Source organism: Schistocerca americana, chromosome 2, assembly GCF_021461395.2.
Source record: "Schistocerca americana isolate TAMUIC-IGC-003095 chromosome 2, iqSchAmer2.1, whole genome shotgun sequence".
NCBI classification, from domain to species: Eukaryota; Metazoa; Arthropoda; class Insecta; order Orthoptera; family Acrididae; genus Schistocerca; species Schistocerca americana.
Window position 1 is genome coordinate 580,077,583 of NC_060120.1, and position 13,305 is coordinate 580,090,887.

Sequence of the window (13,305 nt, forward strand, 5' to 3'; positions counted from 1 at the left end):
AAGTTAAGTCGCTTAGTGCTCAGAGCCATTTGAATATCAAGACACTCATGGGCGAGACAGGGACTGAAACTGAGGTTAGCAAAGAAAAAGCAAGAACGGTGGTCGCAATTTTCAAATGTTTCTTTAGAAATGAAAATGCAAAGGTACTGCCCCAATTTAATTCCGCACCACTGCAAAGATGGACGGTATGGATATTCGTGCTGCGGCGTGGCTGGGCTTTTGAGTATTGCCGTGTGCAGGCTGCAAATTTGAATTCACCTACCTCAGAACGGCGTCTGCTCGATGTTCCTCCACTCGGCAACGTAGATACTTACAAGATGATGTAAAAGCAGCGTTAATAAAAAAAACGCCGTGTAATACCTACAATTACTGAGACCGCGCAACTCTAGTAATGTAGAAAAACTGTCATTAAAAAAATTTATGGGGCTGTAAGAACATGGATCAACTTCTGGAAAATAATGTCCGAAATTTCCACACAAAAAGGTTAATTTTGTCCATCTAGCCAAAGAAACGGTACTATTCAGACCACATTTAAACTATTGGCTATTTTTTTCACATTCACAATTCGTACACTCATTTCACATGCACAGCAGCCAGACATCTGTACAAACCTGACTTGAATCAAACAACGTTCTCACAGTCATTAATTTCACTACTAACATGAGTTATTACATTCGGTCCTTCTTGTAGATTTCTCAAAAAAGAAACTACTTGCCAAAAAATGCTCAGTGGTTGAATACTCCAACATTGCCACGAGGGTACTATCAAGGCCACACGCGAATATCTGTCCAACTAAACAGTTCTGGAACTTCCTAATTTCACAAAACTATCCGTAACTACATAAGCGTTAGTCACGCCACGTATCACACGCGAGGAACTCAATATTCCTTCATCTTGCACATTAATTTGACTCGCACTCCCAGTATAACTATAAGGTAACGAGCGGGAACCGTCTCAATTCTAATTGGCTAACCATACTCACTGCCAATCAGAATGCTCGCTCATCATCATACTCGCGCCAAAACTGGCCTGCACCAGTCCTTACATAAAGACGCATCTACGTCATTCTGATATACAAATATTAAAGTAATGTTTAATAAACGAAAACGAAAAGGCAGTAAATCTGGTAATATTCTTTAGATACAGATATTACTCCAGCTGACTTTCTGACCGCTCTGTTACAATAGCATTCACACCTAGACATACGTCATCAGCAAAGTGGGTAAATTCCCTATGAACATTTTCCCACGACAGGCTTGCGTAACTCTTGCAGGTTACTTAAGACGGTATATAATGCAACATTAAAATTTGACGAATGTCCCACGTACACACTCTCATTCACTCACATTTACTCCCACAAAATCTTAGACACCAATAATAATTTTGTCTGATTTTTATATTGCGAAAACGAAAAATAATTGAAGTTGTAATGCGAAAAGCTCAGTTAATTAATTCTGCACACTGAGAGTTCCGTTTAGGTTTTCCAATCATACCAAAAGATAAACTATTATATTTCCTAACTGAATTTTGCTTCGTAAGTGGCGGTTTTTGACTTTTCTAGCAATTTTTTCTATCTTGAAACTATGATAGTTGTAACGCTGAAATTTGGATACAATCTTCTCCTGAGTGTCAAAAGGTAGTGTACCGATTTTGAAAAAGATTGAATAATATTCAATATCATTTATTTAGGTTCTTATAGGTTGTGAATGTACGCCTCCAGTAAGAGACATTGGATAGCTTTCCCACGGCAGGTAGTGACAGACGCGCGTGTGTCTCCCGGTTAGGCTGGCAGAAGTCAGCCCCGAAGTTACATGAAGCTAGCTATCCTAAAACAAACGTTCGCTCGGAAAAAACTTGCGACGCTACAGTGTCAGTGGTGTACAGAAAGAGATGAAACAGCTACAACCGAACAAAGCTCCAGGGAGCGATGAATCACTATCAAATTCTATAGCGAATTTGCAGCAGTGTTAGCTCGTCTTTGAAGTACAATCTACTATACGTCTCTTAAACTAAAAATCGTTTCTAGTAGTTGGGAGAACGCACAACTCACATCCGACTACAAGAAGGGTGGCAGAAGTGATCCACAAAACTAATGTCAAATTTCATTGACATGGTTTGTTGCAGAATCTTAGAACTCATTCTGAGCTCAAACGTAAATATGTATCTCGAACAGAATGACCTCCTCCAAACCAATCAGCAAGTATTCCGAAAATAGCGATCATGGGTGACTCATGTCACACTCACACGACATACTGAAAGCCATGGATCAAGGCAGTCCAAATTTACGCTTATTATTAAATATACGATCGTACGTGTTATAAAGCAGAATTTGTGATTGGACTGAGGATTTTTTGACAGGTGGGATGCAGCAAGTTATCTTGGACGTAGTCATCGGCAAATGTAACTTGTGGTGTGCACCAAGAAAGTATGCCGAGACTCTTGCTGCTCATGTTGTATATTAAAGATCTTGCAGACAACTTTAATAGTAACCTCAGGCTTTCACTTATATATCATAAGACACTGTCTGAAAAAAAGTGCAGAAATATTCAGTCAGGTCTTGATAGGATTTCAAAATGGTGAAAAGATCGAGAACTTGCTTTAAATGCTCAAAAATGTAAAATTTTGCGTTTCATAAAATGAAAAAACGTAGTATTCTATGACTACATTGTTAATGAGTCGGAACCAGAATCGGCCAGTTCGTAGAAATACCTTTGTAGGAATAGGAAATGGGATGATCACATAAGGTCTGTCGTAGGTAAAGCAGATGACAGACTTCGTTTAATTGGTAGAATATTAGGGAATGGCAGTCAGTCAACAAAGGAGATTGCTTGCCACTCATACTGCAATATTGCTCAAGTGTGTGGTATCTGTACCAAATAGGACCAGCAGGGCATGTTAAACGTACACGACCGCCAAAAAGTTGGTACAACTGGAAAGATACGATTTTGATCCGATGACGGCATATGCCACCTGGGCAGATTAGATTAGAGATTAGATTTACTTTTATTCCAATTGATCCGTAGCGAGGAGGTCCTCCAGGATGTAGAACATGTCAGAAAAACAACAATACATGACAAATATTTACAACCCAAACAAATAAGCTAATGTACCATCCCACAGGTAACAAGTGGAATGATCGTCATTTTTTAATGTACACTATATGAAAGAATCATTTTATAAATACTAATACACCGAATTTAAAATAAAAAAGTTTATTTATTTATTTATAAGGTAATAAACGTACAATACAACTACTATAATACTTATTTACAATGAACACATTACTGCCCTGAAATGTTGGAGAAGTTAGTTTATACTTACACACACACACACACACACACACACACACACACACACACACACGCACACACACACACACACTTAAGTTACAATGAACATATTACTGCACTGAAATTGTGCAGAAGTTATATTGTACTTATATATATACACACACAAATCAGTTGGTACTGCTGAGAAATTCATTAATGGAGTAGAAGGAGTTGGCCACCAATAGATCCTTTAGGCTTCTCTTAAACTGAATTTCATTGGTTGTTAAGCTTTTTATTGCTGCTGGCAAGTTATTGAAAATGTGTGTTCCTGAATAATGCACATCTTTTTGTACAAGACTAAGTGACTTTAAATTCTTGTGAAGATTATTCTTATTTCTAGTATTGATTCCATGAATTGAGCTGTTGGTTTGAGAAAGTGATATATTTTCAATGACAAATTTCATCAAAGAATAAATATATTGGGAAGCAGTAGTTAGTATCCGTACTTCCCTAAACAGGCTTCTGCAGGATGTCCTTGAGTTCACATCGCATATAACTCTTACTGCTCGTTTTTGTGCCCGGGAAACTTCAGCTTGGCTTGAATTACCCCAAAAAATAATTCCCCATGACATTATGAAATGAAAGTAAGCATAGTATGCCAGCTTTTTCATTTTTATATCTCCTATGTCTGACACAATTCGCATTGCAAATAGAGATTTGTTACGAGGCTTCAGCAGTTCTGTGGTATGCTTTTCCCAGTTGAATTTATTATCAAGCTGTAATCCCAATAATTTAACACTGTCCCCTTCTTCTAGCTGCTTGTCATCATACGTTAGGCATATACCCGTGGGACACCCCTTACAAGTTCTGATCTGCATGTAGTGTGTTTTTTTTTTTTTTTTTTCAAAGTTTAGTGACAAGGAATTGGCTAGTACTGATAATGTACTGATAATGGTTTCGACGTCGTCCGCTAACAAGTAGCGTAATGGCATAGCGCCCAGAGCGTCATATGTTTCTACCCTTTAATATGGAATGCTCACAGCCAGAAGGCTAAGTGTGGTGCAGAAGTGAGAAGTAAGGAGGCAACCATGTCTCGGAGACGTACTCGCGCTTCCTTACAGCCAACTGAACGAGTTTTAAAGGGGTCAAACTGTGACTTTCCGAGTGGCGCAATGGTCCTTTCGGAGAACTGCCAAACAAATCGGATGTGCTGTGTTAGTTCTGCAACAAAGCTGGTATCAGTGGTCACGTGAACATTCTCACACCAGTAGACGAGGTTTTGGACGTCCACACAGCACAGACACCCGCCAGGATCGTAGTATTGTAAGGGCAGCAGTGGCAAAAAATGGTTCAAATGGCTCTAAGCACTATGGGATTTAACATCTGAGGTCATCAGTCCCCTAGAACTTAGAACAACTTAAACCTAACTAACCTAAGGACATCACACACATCCATGCCCGAGGCAGGATTCGAACCTGCGACCGTAGTAGCAGCGTGGTTCCAGACTGAAGCGCCTAGAACCGCTCGGCCACAGAGGCCACGCAGCAGTGGCAGATGGTGCAGCTACCAAACCAAAGGTGAGAGGGCTTGTGAGCCCAGACGTGTCAACAGAAAATGCTACGAACCGTGAGTGAGACTACGTGCAGTGAGACTACGGGAACACACACTTCTAGCCCGTCTTGTGGTCGCGCCACAACAGCGACGTGCACGGCTCGACGGGTGCTGTCAGGGGATCACTTGGACGATGGGACGGTGCGCCGTGGTTTTCGGCGGTGAAAACAGATTCCGCCTGCACGCAAGTGATGGTCCAGAATGAGATCTTCACTCTGCAGTGGAGTGTGCGCTGATATGAAACTTCCTGGCAGATTAAAACTGTGTGCCCGACCGAGACTCGAACACGGGACCTTTGACTTTCGCGGGCAAGTGCTCTACCATCTGAGCTACCGAAGCACGACTCACGCCCGGTACTCACAGCTTTACTTCTGCCAGTACCTCGTCTCCTACCTTCCAAACTTTACAGAAGCTCTCCTGCGAACCTTGCAGAACTAGCACTCCTGAAAGAAAGGATATTGCGGAGACATGGCTTAGCCACAGCCTAGGGGATGTTTCCAGAATGAGATTTTCACTCTGCAGCGGAGTGTGCGCTGATATGAAACTTCCTGGCAGATTAAAACTGTGTGCCCGACCGAGACTCGAACGCGGGACCTTTGACTTTCGCGGGCAAGTGCTCTACCATCTGAGCTACCGAAGCACGACTCACGCCCGATACTCACAGCTTTACTTCTGCCAGTACCTCGTCTCCTACCTTCCAAACTTTACAGAAGCTCTCCTGCGAACCTCGCAGAACTAGCACTCCTGAAAGAAAGGATATTGCGGAGACATGGCTTAGCCACAGCCTAGGGGATGTTTCCAGAATGAGATTTTCACTCTGCAGCGGAGTGTGCGCTGATATGAAACTTCCTGGCAGATTGAAACTGTGTGCCCGACCGAGACTCGAACACGGGACCTTTGACTTTCGCGGGCAAGTGCTCTACCATCTGAGCTACCGAAGCACGACTCACGCCCGATACTCACAGCTTTACTTCTGCCAGTACCTCGTCTCCTACCTTCCAAACTTTACAGAAGCTCTCCTGCGAACCTTGCAGAACTAGCACTCCTGAAAGAAAGGATATGGCGGAGACATGGCTTAGCCACAGCCTAGGGGATGTTTCCAGAATGAGATTTTCACTCTGCAGCGGAGTGTGCGCTGATATGAAACTTCCTGGCAGATTAAAACTGTGTGCCCGACCGAGACTCGAACTCGGGACCTTTGCTCAAATGGTAGAGCACTTGCTCGCGAAAGGCAAAGGTCCCGAGTTCGAGACTCGGTCGGGCACACAGTTTTAATCTGCCAGGAAGTTTCAAGTGATGGTCGTTTGCGCGTGCGACGTAGACTTGATGAGCGTTGTCCCGTTGAGTACATTTGTTGAAGAGACACTTGCGCCGCCCCAGGCAGTGTGGTTCAAATGGCTCTGAGCACTATGGGACTCAACTGCTGAGGTCATTAGTCCCCTAGAACTTAGAACTAGTTAAACCTAACTAACCTAAGGACATCACAAACATCCATGCCCGAGGCAGGATTCGAACCTGCGACCGTAGCGGTCTTGCGGTTCCAGACTGCAGCGCCTTTAACCGCACGGCCACTTCGGCCGGCCCAGGCAGTGTGGTCTAAGGTGTGGTAAGTTACAATTCTCGTTTAGAGATAATTACAGAGAAGGGCAGCACTAATAGTCATAGATTTGTTTAATCAGTGGGACAGAGGTTCTGAAGAAACTGAAGTGGGAGGCTCATGATGACAGACGCAAGCTGTTCCTGTGCCATTTATTTCACAGTGTTTTGCAGAGTGTTGTTGTGATCTTCAGTCCTAAGACTGGTTTGATGCAGCTCTCCATGCTACTCTATCCTGTGCAAGCTTCTTCATCTCCCAGTACCTACTGCAACATACATCCTTCTGAATCTGTTTAGTGTATTCATCTCTTGGTCTCCCTCTACGATTTTCACCCTCCACGCTGCCCTCCAATACTAAATTGCTGATCCCTTCATGCCTCAGAACATGTCCTATCAACCGATCCCTTATTCTAGTCAAGTTGTGCCACAAATTTCTCTTCTCTCCAATTCTATTCAATACCTCCTCATTAGTTATGTGATCTACCCATCTAATCTTCAGCATCCTTCTGTAGCACCACATTTCGAAAGCTTCTATTCTCTTCTTGTCCTAACTATTTATCGTCCATGTTTCACTTCCATACAAGGCTACACTACATACAAATACTCTCAGAAACGACTTCCTGACACTTAAATCTATACTCGATGTTAACAAATTTCTCTTCTTCAGAAACCCTTTCCTCGCCATTGACAGTCTACATTTTATATCCTCTCTACTTCGACCATCATCAGTTATATTCTCCCCAAATAGCAAAACTTCTTTACTACTTTAAGAGTCTCATTTCCTAATCTAATTACTTCAGCATTGCCTGATTTAATTCGAATACATTCCATTATCCTCGTTTTGCTTTTGTTGATGTTCATCTTATATCCTCCTTTCAAGACACTGTCCATTACGTCAACTGCTCTTCCAAGTCCTTTGCTGTCTCTGACAGAATTACAGTGTCATCGACGAACCTCAACGTTTTAATTTCTTCTCCATGGATTTTAATTCCTACTCCGAATTTTTCTTTTGTTTCCTTTACTGCTTGCTCAATATACAGATTGAATAACATGGAGGATAGGCTACAACGCTGTCTCACTCCCTTCCCAATCACTGCTTCCCTTTCAAGTCCCTCGACTCTTATAACTGCCATCTGGTTTCTGTATAACTTGTAAATAGCCTTTCGCACCCTCTATTTTACCCCTGCCACCTTCAGAATTTGAAAGAGAGTATTCCAGTTAACATTGTCAAAAGCTTTCTCTAAGTCTACAATTGCTAGAAACGTAGGTTTGCCTTTCCTTAATCTATTTTCTAAGATAAGTCGTAGGGTCAGTATTGCCTCACGTGTTCCAACATTTCTACGGAATAGAAACTGATCTTCCCCAAGGTCGGCTTCTACCAGTTTTTCCATTCGTCTGTAAGTAATTCGTGTTAGTATTTTGCAGTTTTGGAGAGTATGGATGCGGATGTGGGTGTAAATTCACACACGTTCGCTGACATGTAAGTGGTGCAAAATCTGTTTTGAGGCGTTTAGGCGTGCTGATGAGTTCGTGCACGTGGCGTGTTTTGCGCAGGCGCTGTGGGAGGCGAAGATGCTGGAGGACGGCGTGCTGCTGAGCCACGTGAGCTGGGACGGCGCGGGCGGTTTCCCCGGCGCCGTGCTGGCTGAGGTCTCCTACCGGCTGCCGCGCGACTCGGTGCTGCCGGAGCTGTGGGTCGACATGACGGCCGTCGCCACCGCGCCCACGCCGCTCGACATGAGCCTCGCGATGCCCTTCAATCTGGCGGGCCACGTGAGTCTCCCGCTGCCGCACTTGGGGTCACGGTGCCCAAACAGAAGTATCGATAGTTCCCTCATGAGTCGTGTCATAAGGAAAGTATCGTACCCATAACAGTATCGATTATACAGTATCGATTCCTCGAGGTATTGACACTCACACCGATAGAAAATGGTGCCAAACTAGAAGTATCGATAGTTCCCTCATGAGTGGTGTTATAAGGATAGTATCGTACCCATAATTGTATCGAGTATACAGTATCGATTCCTTGATGTATCGAGGCTTTCCCAAATAGAAAATTGCGCCAGACTAGACGTATCGATAGTTCCCACAAGAATTGTATCATAAGAAAATATCGTACCCAGAAGGGTATCGAATATAAAGTATCGATTCCCCGATGTATCGTGACTTAAACGATAGAACATGGTGCCCAGACAGAAGTATCGACAGTTCCATCATGTCTGGATTTATAAGGAAAGTATCGTACACAGAAGGGTATCGAATATACATTATCGATTCCACGACATATCGAGACTAAGGCCGATATAACACGGTGCCCAACAAGAAGTAGCGATAGCCCCCGCATGAGTGGTATCATAAGGAAAGTGTCTTACCCATAAGGGTATCGAATATACAGTATCGATTCCTCGAGGCATTGAGACTTACCCCGATAGAAAGTTTAGGGTGGGTGCTATCAGAAATTTCTCATAATTAGAGACTAGTTGCAGCGATCTGTAGTTGCTTTGAAGAAACTTTTAATAGCCAAGGTCGCATTAAACACTGTTTATTCGGGATTACCAGTTTCAACAGTTACTAGTGTCATCTTCTGATCTGTCTAAAGTGATGCATTTACATAAAGTACATTTATTCGGGATTACCAGTTTCAACAGTTACTAGTGTCATCTTCTGATCTGTCTAAAGTGATGCATTTACATAAAGTACATGTATAGTCATTATTTATATCTGCCATTACAAATGGAGAAATGGAAATTCTACATTTTCACACCTTCATAAAACTTGTTGTAGTACGTCCTGTTCCGTTATGACTGTAACGCGTATGTCATGTTGACATTACAGTGGATAGTATATTCCACACTCCACACAAGTTTGTTAAAAATAGTAACAGGTGTAGCACCCATAGAAACAATACAGTTGAAAACCACCTGTGCAACTAGGGATGTCCACACACTTAACATTCCACTTACGCTTGTTACATGTTGAAATGCGTAACTGTGCACCTTTGTCCACGTGTTTACGTGCACATGACGTGTTAAATGCATCATGGATCCACATTCTTTAAAGTACACAATTCAACTGATTGACTTTAAGCCACAAATTAGGAGTGCAAATAATTGCAGCACTATAGGACTCCTACGTAGGTATCTGAAAACCAATCGTACATGTGTTTTACATTTTATTTAAAATTACAAATTTCATTGAGAGCAGTTCTTTAACATTTGAAAACTAAATTGTTTTTTATGTAAAAAGTGTTCACACACTTCTAAGTGAAGTTCTTACTTACAATATGTTTTATTGAGAGGACTTTAGTATTTATTTTATTATACACTACTGGCCATTAAAATTGCTACACCACGAAGATGACGTGCTACAGACGCGAAATTTAACCGAAAGGAAGAAGATGCTGTGATATGCAAATGATTAGCTTTTCAGAGCATTCACACAAGGTTGGCGCCGGTAGCGACACCTACAACGTGCTGACATGAGGAAAGTTTCCAACCGATTTCTCATACACAAACAGCAGTTGACCGGCGTTGCCTGATGAAACGTTGTTGTGATGCCTCGTGTAAGGAGGAGAAATGCGCACCATCACGTTTCCGACTTTGATAAAGGTTGGATTGTAGTCTATCGCGAGTGCGGTTTATCGTATCGCGAAATTGCTGCTCGCGTTGATCGAGATCCAATGACTGTTAGCAGAATATGGATGATTCATCTTTGGTCACATCGACTTTCACTGCCCTGCTTCTGTGTTACACCTTCCAAAAATTATAACAAACTGGAGCAGCATAGGTGAGCCTCCTTTCCCTTCCACGTGAGTTCGTTCCGTTGGTTTAACCTGACTATTGCACTGCAGAGTCAACGCCGCAAAACATCTTGTTGCAGGATGCTGGAGAGCCTGCGCTGAAGGACCACTTGCTCACGCTGGATGCAGACCAGTACTTGGCAACCACGCGTGACTTCATACCCACAGGTGAGCACTCGCAAGGGCTAACCTCTTGATACGGGAGCAGCCGGTTCGAAAACTCCGGCAGTGAAGGTAGTTTTGTCGGGGAAACTATGACTGAAAAGTAGTGAAGAGATGACAGCGTACAACTCCGATTCTCCAGAGTGTGTGTCAATGCTCTCCGTTACATATCAAACACTCGCGGCGTATCTCATGGAATGAGCACATAAACACTGGCCATTCTTCTTTTTCTAGTGCCTGTGCCCCACGTCGGTGCTGGATCAGTTTGGTTATTAACAGATTTGTCATTGTTAATTTTAAGAAATGGCCAGATGCCCTTCCTGCTGCCACTCCGTTAGCCCCCTCCTCCCCCTCCCCCGCCACCGCCACCGCCACCGCCACCGCCACTCCCCCCCCCCCCCCCCCAAATCCCCAGGGATGGAATATGCGTACCCCAGCTGTCTGTGTGTAGTGTTATTGACATGAAGTGAGCCAAAGTTTCTGGAGTGTTTGCGAATCGTGTAACTGAGGCAGGACTTGGGTACCAGACCAGTATTCACCTATTCGGATGTAGGAAACGACCTAAAAACCACAACCAGGCTGGCCGACACACCTGTTCTCGTCGTTAATTCGCTGGTCGGATGCGATCCGGGGCCGGTGCACCTCCCCCGTCCAGAAGCGGCGCTTTACACGCACAGCTATCGGGACGGGTACATAAACATTTGTGATTGTTACTTGGGTGTAAAATTTGGGTATTTTTGTGGGTTAGAGAGCAATGATGTGCTGCGGCTTTCAGGAGAAATACTGGGATTTTTATTATTACCCTTAACCCTCTTTGATGTGACGCCCAGTAATGATGTAATACTAGAGAAAAGAACAAAGATGTCAGCTTAGTTGTGAGGTGGTTGTAAGTACTCCTCTTAACTTACCTCAGCCCGCCACTTGAAAGTGCCTGTAGCAAAGATGGCGGCACCAAACAGACAGACTTTTGTGTTTTGCTGTTTGTTTCGTGTTCCATGTTACGTTCGATAGTGACTACGGCCTCCCCCCATGAACCATGGACCTTGCCGTTTGTGGGGAGGCTTGCGAGCCTCAACGATACAGATAGCCGTACCGTAGGTGCAACCACAACGGGGGGGTATCTGTTGAGAGGCCAGACAAACGTGTGGTTCCTGAAGAGGGGCAGCAGCCTTTTCAGTAGTTGCAGGGGCAACAGTCTGGATGATTGACTGATCTGGCCTTGTAACATTGACCAAAACGGCCTTGCTGTTTTGGTACTGCGAACGGCTGAAAGCAAGGGGAAACTACAGCCGTAATTTTTCCCGAGGGCATACAGCTTTAGTGCATGGTTAAGTGATGACGGCGTCCTCTTGGGTAAAATATTCCGGAGGTAAAATAGTCCCCCATTCGGATCTCCGGGCGGGGATTACTCAAGAGGACGTCGTCATCAGGAGAAAGAAAACTGGGATTCTACGGATCGGAGCGTGGAATGTCAGATCCCTTAATCGGGCAGGTAGGTTAGAGAATTTAAAAAGGGAAATGGATAGGTTAAAATTAGATATAGTGGGAATTAGTGAAGTTCGGTGGCAGGAGAAACAAGACTTGTGGTTAGGGGAATACAAAATCAAATAGGGGTAATGCAGGAGTAGGTTTAATAATCTATAAAAAAATAAGAGTGCGGGTAAGCTACTACAAACAGCATAGTGAACGTATTATTGTGGCCAAGATAGACACGAAGCCCTCGCCTACTACAGTAGTACAAGTTTATATGCTAACTAGCTCTGCAGATGACAAAGAAATTGAAGAAATATATGATGAGATAAAAGAAATTATTCAGGTAGTGAAGGGAGACTAAAATTTGATAGTCATGGGTGACTGGAATTCGACGGTAGGAACATGGAAAGAAGGAAACATAGTAGGTGAATATGGATTGGGGCTAAGAAATGAAAGAGGAAGCCGTCTGTTAGAATTTTGCACAGAGCATAACTTAATCATAGCTAACACTTGTTCAAGAATCATAAAAGAAAGTTGTATACATGGAAGAATCCTGGAGATACTAAAAGGTATCAGATAGATTATATAATGGTAAGACAGAGATTTAGGAACCAGGTTTTAAATTGTATGACATTTCCAGGGGCAGATGTGGACTCTGACCACAATCTATTGGTTATGAACTGTAGATTAAAACTGAAGAAACTGCAAAAAGGTGGGAATTTAAGGAGGTGGGGCCTGGGTAAACTGACAAAACTATAGGTTGTACAGAGTTTCAGGGGGAGCATAAGGGAACAATTGACAGGAATGGGGGAAAGAAATACAGTAGAAGACGAATGGGTAACTCTGAGGGATCAAATAGTGAAGGCAGCAGAGGATCAAGTAGGTAAAAAGACGAGGTCTAGTAGAAATCCCTGGGTAACAGAAGAAATATTGAATTTAATTGATGAAAGGAGAATATATAAAAATGCAGTAAATGAAGCAGGAAAAAAGGAATACAAACGTCTCAAAAATGAGATTGACAGGAAGTGCAAAATGGCTAAGCAGGCATGCCTAGAGGACAAATGTAAGGATGTGAAGGCTTATCTCACTAGGGGTAAGATAGATACAGCCGACAGGAAAATTAAAGAGACCTTTGGAGAAAAGAGAGCCACTTGTATGAATATCAAGAGCTCAGATGGAAACCCAGTTCTAAGCAAAGAGGGGAAAGCAGAAAGGTGGAAGGAGTATATACACTCCTGGAAATGGAAAAAAGAACACATTGACACCGGTGCGTCAGACCCACCATACTTGCTCCGGACACTGCGAGAGGGCTGTACAAGCAATGATCACACGCACGGCACAGCGGACACACCAGGAACCGCGGTGTTGGCCGTCGAATGGCGCTAGCTGCGCAGC

The 13,305-nt window shown here is 43.4% G+C and overlaps 1 protein-coding gene across 1 annotated transcript in view; it reads left to right on the forward strand.

The window, feature by feature from the left end:
* Positions 1 to 13,305, forward strand: part of LOC124594201 (galactose mutarotase-like) — a 122,133-nt gene that overhangs the window by 52,383 nt on the left and 56,445 nt on the right. The window contains exons 3-4 of the mRNA XM_047132560.1: positions 8,031 to 8,249; positions 10,356 to 10,443. Coding sequence (XP_046988516.1) covers positions 8,031 to 8,249; positions 10,356 to 10,443 — 307 coding nt within the window. The remainder of the gene's footprint in view (positions 1 to 8,030; positions 8,250 to 10,355; positions 10,444 to 13,305) is intronic.